This window comes from Octopus sinensis, linkage group LG26, assembly GCF_006345805.1.
Source record: "Octopus sinensis linkage group LG26, ASM634580v1, whole genome shotgun sequence".
Taxonomy (NCBI): Eukaryota; Metazoa; Mollusca; class Cephalopoda; order Octopoda; family Octopodidae; genus Octopus; species Octopus sinensis.
This window is the reverse complement of record NC_043022.1, coordinates 14,677,343-14,684,248: the sequence shown is the minus strand read 5'-3', so window position 1 is coordinate 14,684,248 and position 6,906 is coordinate 14,677,343. Positions and strand designations below refer to the sequence as shown.

The 6,906-nt window shown below is 42.1% G+C and overlaps 1 protein-coding gene across 1 annotated transcript in view; it reads left to right on the top strand.

The window, feature by feature from the left end:
- Positions 1-6,479, top strand: part of LOC115224742 (rootletin) — a 135,695-nt gene extending 129,216 nt beyond the window's left edge. The window contains exons 28-33 of the mRNA XM_036513695.1: positions 1-90; positions 1,893-2,022; positions 2,881-3,081; positions 3,991-4,160; positions 5,017-5,158; positions 5,693-6,479. The exon at positions 1-90 is cut by the window's left edge and continues 50 nt beyond it. Coding sequence (XP_036369588.1) covers positions 1-90; positions 1,893-2,022; positions 2,881-3,081; positions 3,991-4,160; positions 5,017-5,158; positions 5,693-6,013 — 1,054 coding nt within the window. The 3' untranslated portion in view covers positions 6,014-6,479. The remainder of the gene's footprint in view (positions 91-1,892; positions 2,023-2,880; positions 3,082-3,990; positions 4,161-5,016; positions 5,159-5,692) is intronic.
- Positions 6,480-6,906: the final 427 nt, after the last annotated feature.

The following is a 6,906-nucleotide window of genomic DNA, read 5'->3' as shown; positions in this document are numbered from 1 at the left end:
CATGAATGAAAGAATCAACCAGATGCAACGGGCCCTCACCAGTAGCGAACATGACCGTCGTGTACTCCAAGAAAGACTGGACGCTTCCAAGTAATACAACTATCCTTCTTTTGTTGTTTTTACTTACTTGTTTCAGTCATTCGACTGCAGCCATGCTGGAGCACCACCTTCAGGGTTTTAGTAGAACATACTCACGGAGTGGTTGGCGTTAGGAAGGGCATCCAGCTGTAGAAACACTGCCAGATCAGACTGGAGCCTGGTGCAGCCTCCTGGCTTTCCAGACCCTGTCGAACCGTCCATCCCATGCTAGCATGGAAAACGGACATTAAATGATGATGATGATGATATCACTCCCTAGAATTTATTTTGAAGTCTGCTACTGACAGAGAGATAAGAGGAAGGAAGGAAGGAAAGAAAGAGAAACAGATAGATAGACAAGAGAGAGGGAGTGAGAATGACAGGAGAACATGAAGTTGGGAGAGACAGACAGACAGACACAGAACAAAGAATGTATGTGTGTATATATATATATATATATATACACACCATACTAATCATATCTGTCGGGCATGTGGAAGAGAGTGTAATTCGGCAGGAGGACTTAAACGACATGCTAAGGTACATGAAGCCCAATTACAACTACAGCCGGCTATTACCAGTAAAGGTTTTAGTTGCCAATTCTGTACAAGACATCGTAGATCTTTAGCTGGGCTAAAAAGTCACATTCGATCACAGCACCAGTAACAGTTAAGCTTCGTGCAATGGCCATACTCGATAAAGAGGGGGCAGACTTTATATATATATATATATATACTCTTACTCTTTACTCTTTTACTTGTTTCAGTCATTTGACTGCGGCCATGCTGGAGCACCGCCTTTAGTCGAGCAACTCGACCCCGGGACTTATTCTTTTTGTAAGCCCAGTACTTATTCTATCGGTCTCTTTTTGCCGAACCGCTAAGTGACAGGGACGTAAACACACCAGCATCGGTTGTCAAGCAATGCTAGGGGAACAAACACAGACACACAAACACACACACATACATATATATACATATATACGACAGGCTTCTTTCAGTTTCCGTCTACCAAATCCACTCACAAGGCATTGGTCGGCCGGGGCTATAGCAGAAGACACTTGCCCAAGATGCCACGCAGTGGGACTGAACCCGGAACCATGTGGTTGGTTAGCAGGCTACTTACCACACAGCCACTCCTGCGCCTATATATATATATATTTTTTTTTTTTTTTCTGTTGAGAAAGTTACGAATACCTTATCCATTTTGGCATTCTATCATTGGCAGTAACTTAGGGGTTACTAAAAAGGATGAAGCTTCAGTTACATATTCAAAGGAAGGATTTGTTGGGGCTGTTGATGCTTTCCCTAAATTTGCAAGCAATGTCATTGTGCTAGTCATGGGCAATATAAATATATATGTGCAGTGATGTAGCTAGCATGTATGTGTGTGTGCCACCCGGGGGTATCCCTTCAGTTTGTTGAGCTATCCCCTACCCTTAAGCAATGCTGCCTAGACTGGCCTTAAATACTGCAACTCATTTTGATCCACTGCCCTGACGACTCTACCAACGTTTGTAATTATTGTGCTAATGAAAAATAATAATTACGGAGATGTTCTTGCATAGCAAGTGACTTGATCTGAGATCGTGTGCTGGTAACGAAAACAATTGCAGTGTGGAAGGTGTTTGTAAGCCATTCAAGAAACACACAAAAGCCGTTAGATTCACTTCAACATTTAAATTTAATTTGTCAAAATATTTTCGTCGCTTTAAGACCGCGACCTGTTCACTGACAAAAATAATAAGTAATAATGAAAATATCAATGAAATTTGAGATCAATAACGTTCTTCTTCTTCTTCCTGTCCCCTTTAGGCAATCCTTGAATGAGATAAAGAAACAGAGCCAGAACCTGATGGACCGTATACAATCGATGCAGAACGATAACACTGAGATGGAACTGCGTAATTCTGAGTTAGAAGGACAACTCAGACAAAACCATCAGGTATGTAACAACTTCTCTCTATACACATATATATGTAATACTTTATAATTAGGGTTCTGCAAAGGAGTGGTTGGCATTAGGAAGGGCATCCAGCTGTAGAAACTCTGCCAGATCAGACTGGAGCCTGGTGCAGCCCCTGGCTTCCCAGACCCCGGTCGAACCGTCCAATCCGTGCTAACGCGGAAAACGGACGTTAAACGATGATGATGATGATGATGATGACATACCGAAGTTTAGAAATAGCAGTGGATTGCCTGCGTGGATTGTTTTCAAGTGCTTTGGTTTTTCCGGGAGTTCCTTTTAAAGTAGAAGGAATAGCTAAGATTTTTTGGCTGCTATTTCTAAACTTCGGTATGTGGTGAAGCAAATCTTTGCTGAACCCTAATTATAAAGTATTACTTAAGCTTACCATGAAATGGTCTTTTTTATGCCGAATTCTACTTGGTGAAATTACTGATTACTTCTTAATTAATTAATTTTACCCTTTGCTATTATGTATATATAAGGCAGTGAGCTGGCAGAGACGTTAGCACGCTGGGCGAAATGCGTAGCCGTATTTCGTCTGTCGTTACGTTGTGAGTTCAAATCCCACCGAGGTCGACTTTGCCTTTCATCCTTTCGGGGTCAATAAATAAAGTACCAGTTACGCACTGGGTTCGATGTAAACGACTTAATCCCTTTGTCTGTCCTTGTTTGTCCCCTCTATGTTTAGCCCCATGTGGGCAATAAAGAAATATATATATACTTGTTTCAAATCAATGCAAACATGTATTGAAGGACTCTTCAGTGCTTTTTTGTATTGTCCTTCTCTGTTGATTCATCATTCTAATTGAAGTTGCTCATTGTTTGGATTCCCAGATGCTGATTAAACGGCAAGAACAGGAACAGGAACTGAACCAACGCTTGCAGAAAATCCAGTCAGAGAAGATCTCTTTGCAAGAACAACTTACCAATTATCAGCAGGAGTTTTCTCATATTGAAACAGAGAAGAAAGAATGGGAAAGATCTCAGATCCGTCTGGAGAAGGACAAGAATGCCTTGAGAAAGACGCTCGATAAGGTTAGTAGTGCCATCTGGGCTGTGGCCATGCTGGGGCATCACTTGGCTTAGTCAAACAAGTCGGCCCCAGTTCTTATGGGTTTTTTTTTTCTTTAAGTCTAGTATTTGTTCTACTGGCTTCTTTTTGCTAAACTACTAAGTTATGAGGGACATAAGCAAACCAACATGGGGTGTCAAGCAGTGGTGTGGGGTACTAACACAAATACAAGTGCACACACACACAGAGACACATATATATACACATACATGCAACAGGCTTCCACACAGTTTCCATGTAATGAATTCTCTCACAAGGCATTGGTTGGTTGGTTGGTTGCTCTGGAGCTGTAATAGAAGACACTTGCCCAAAGTTCCACATGGTGGGACTGAACCCAGAACCATGTGGTTGGGGAGTGAACACCTTAACCTGTTCCTTTTGTATGTATGTATATTTTTTCTTTTATTTGTTTCAGTCATTTGACTGTGGCCATGCTGGAGCACTGCCTTTAGTCGAACAAATTGACCTCAGGACTTTATTTTTTTAAGCCTCATACTTATTCTATCTGTCTCTTTTGCCAAACTGCTAAGTCACAGTGACGTAAACACACCAATGTCGGTTGTCAAGCAATGATGTTGGTGGGGTACAAACAAACACACACACACACACACACACATATATATATATGACAGGCTTCTTTCAGTTTCCGTCTCCCAAATCCACTCACAAGACTTTGGCCAGCCTGAGGCTACGGCAGAAGACACTTGCCCAAGGTGCCATGCAGTGGGACTGAACCCGGAACCATGTGGTTGGGAAGCAAGCTTCTTACCACACAGCCACGCCTGCAACTGTATATAATTATTTTGTCTCTTAGCATGTGTGTACACAAGAATGTAATATAATATAATAAGAGTTGATTTTATTTCGTTCAGGTGGAGAGAGAGAAGCTGAAGACAGAGGAGGTGGCTAGCAAGAGTTTCCTCGAACGCAACCATCTTGACCGCAGTCTTATCAAATTGGAAGAGGATAACAATGATCTGAAACAGCAGATACATCAACTGCAGGCCCAGCTGGCAGAGACAGAGCAAAACCACGCACAACGGTGGGTTGGAAATTATTCAAATCAATCAATGTCATTAGTCACATCTTCGTTTCTCTGTGTACATGTGTGTGTGTGTGTGTGTGTGAGTGAGGAGGCTGGCATTCCATCGCTTATAATGATGAGGGTTGCAGTTGGTCCGCTTAATGGAACGATCTGTTTGTAAATTTAATGCACAACTACCAGCATCGCCTTACTGGCACCTCTGCTGGTGGCATGTGTAAAAAGATTGAAGCAGGTGGCACGTAAAAAGCAACCACTACACTCTCGGAGTGGTTGGCGTTAGGAAGGGCATCCAGCTGTAGAAACTCTGCCAGATCAAGACTGCTGTTGTTGTTGTTGTTGTTGTTGTTGTTAAGGTGGTGAACTAGCAGAATCATTAGCACACTGGATGACATGCGTAGCAGCATTTCGTTCATTGTTACGTTCTGAGTTCAAATTCCGCTGAGATTGACTTTGCCTCTCATCCTTTTGGAGTTGATAAATTAAGTACCAGTCATGCACTGGGATCAATGCGATTCACTAGTCCCCCTCCCACCAAATTACAGACCTTATGCCTTTATTATTATTATAATTATTATTATTGTTAAGGCAGCGGAGTGACAGAATCATTAGCAGACCAGGCAAAATGCTTAGAAGCATTTCGTTTGTCTTTACGTTCTGAGTTCAAATTCCGCCAAGGTCAGCTTAGACTTTCATCCTTTCAGGATTGATGAAAAAAAGTACCAGTTACATACTGGGGTCAATGTAATTGACTTAGCCCCTCCCCCTCCCCGAAATTGCTGGCCTTGTGCCAGAAGTTGAAACCAATGTTAGGAATAAATTCTCATTTCTTTTTCTTTCTCTAATCTGTCAACAGTTTAATTGACATGACCACTCGGCACCGGGCTGAAACAGAAATGGAAACAGAAAGACTACAAACAGCCAAGTTACAGGCTGAACGTACCTTAGAGGTCAGAGAACATTCTCATAGACAACGTGTGAAGGGCTTAGAAGAACAGGTAAGCAACCGACAGACAATCACTTTTACAGAAAGGGACTCAATCCTCATTTTAATTCTACCTCCCCCTCTCGTTCTCCTCTCACTCCAACTCCCCCTCTTTTTCTCCTCTCGCTCCAACTCCCCCTCTCATTCTCCTCTCACTCCAACTCCCCCTCTCGTTCTCTTCTCACTCCAACTCCCCCTCTCGTTCTCCTCTCACTCCAACTCCCCCTCTTTTTCTCTTCTCACTCCAACTCCCCCTCTCGTTCTCCTCTCACTCCAACTCCCCCTCTTTTTCTCTTCTCACTCCAGGTTTTTCATTCTTCCTCTCTTCATTTTGTCTTTCATTCTGTCCCTTAAACCCTTCTACTTTCACTTTCACTTTCTCTCACACCTCTCATTCTCCTATGTGTATCTCTCTCTCTCTCTATCCTTCTGTTTCTTTTCTCTTTCTCCCTCTCCCTCTCTCTCTCCTTGTCTGTAAACAATATAATTATCTCAGAAAATTAGGTGTTTTAATTGATTTACAACGTTTGATTTTGTCTCTTTGCAGGTATCAACTCTTAAGGACCAGCTGAAACAAGAGATTCAGAAACGACAGAGCTACATCTCTCGCAGTGTTCGTACTGGAGATGAGATCAAGGATATCCGCTTCCTCTTAGATAACTCCCTATCCAATGTCACCCGTGACAGCAGTCTAAACCCACTTTTGCTAGAACACGAGACTAAAAAACTCGATCTAATGCACAAGGGCGTCTCACCTCCCGTCAAACTATCTCCAGTGCGCAGTCACTCCCCGTTGCGCACTGGTGGCGCCGGCCACTTGCACAGAAATGTCACCAACTCATCCTTTCGCCATAAAGTAAAAAAGTAGACTTCCTTCTGCTTTTCTTTCTCCCCCTTTTTAACATCAAGTGATCCGTGGCCTTATTAGGAAACATGTCTGTTTTCTATAAATTTGTATTTTTTTTTTTCAAATCATTTAAAAATCTATTTCTCATCTCTCTCTCTCACACACACACACTCTTTCTCTCTCTTTCTTTCTTTCTCTCACACACACAAGCACATATACTTTGTTAGGTAACTCTCTTTCATTCCCACTTTTCTTTGTAAGAATATTGTGTATGGTTGCAATGTATGTTTTGTGTATATGTGATTAAATATTTCATGATGACAATAATGATAATAATATCAATAATGTAAAAATAGAAAAAAAAAAGAAAATATCACTGTTACAAATGAATTATGTTATTCATTGCATGACAAAAACAAAAGAAAAAAAAGCCCCCCCGAACAAAACATATCACTTGTTAGGTTTAGCTTTTAAAATGAATGTTTCACAACCCCATAGGCGCAGGAGTGGCTGTGTGGTAAGTAGCTTGCTAACCAACCACATGGTTCCGGGTTCAGTCCCACTGCGTGGCATCTTGGGCAAGTGTCTTCTGCTATAGCCCCGGGCTGACCAATGCCTTGTGAGTGGATTTGGTCGACAGAAACTGAAAGAAGCCTGTCGTATATATGTATATGTATGTGTGTGTTTGTTTGTCCCCCTAGCATTGCTTGACAACCGATGCTGGTGTGTTTACGTCCCCGTAACTTAGCGGTTCGGCAAAAGAGACCGATAGAATAAGTACTGGGCTTACAAAGAATAAGTCCCGGGGTCGATTTGCACGACTAAAAGGCGGTGCTCCAGCATGGCTGCAGTCAAATGACTGAAACAAGTAAAAGAGTAAAGAGTAACCCCAAAATGTCCTGACCCCTAACAAA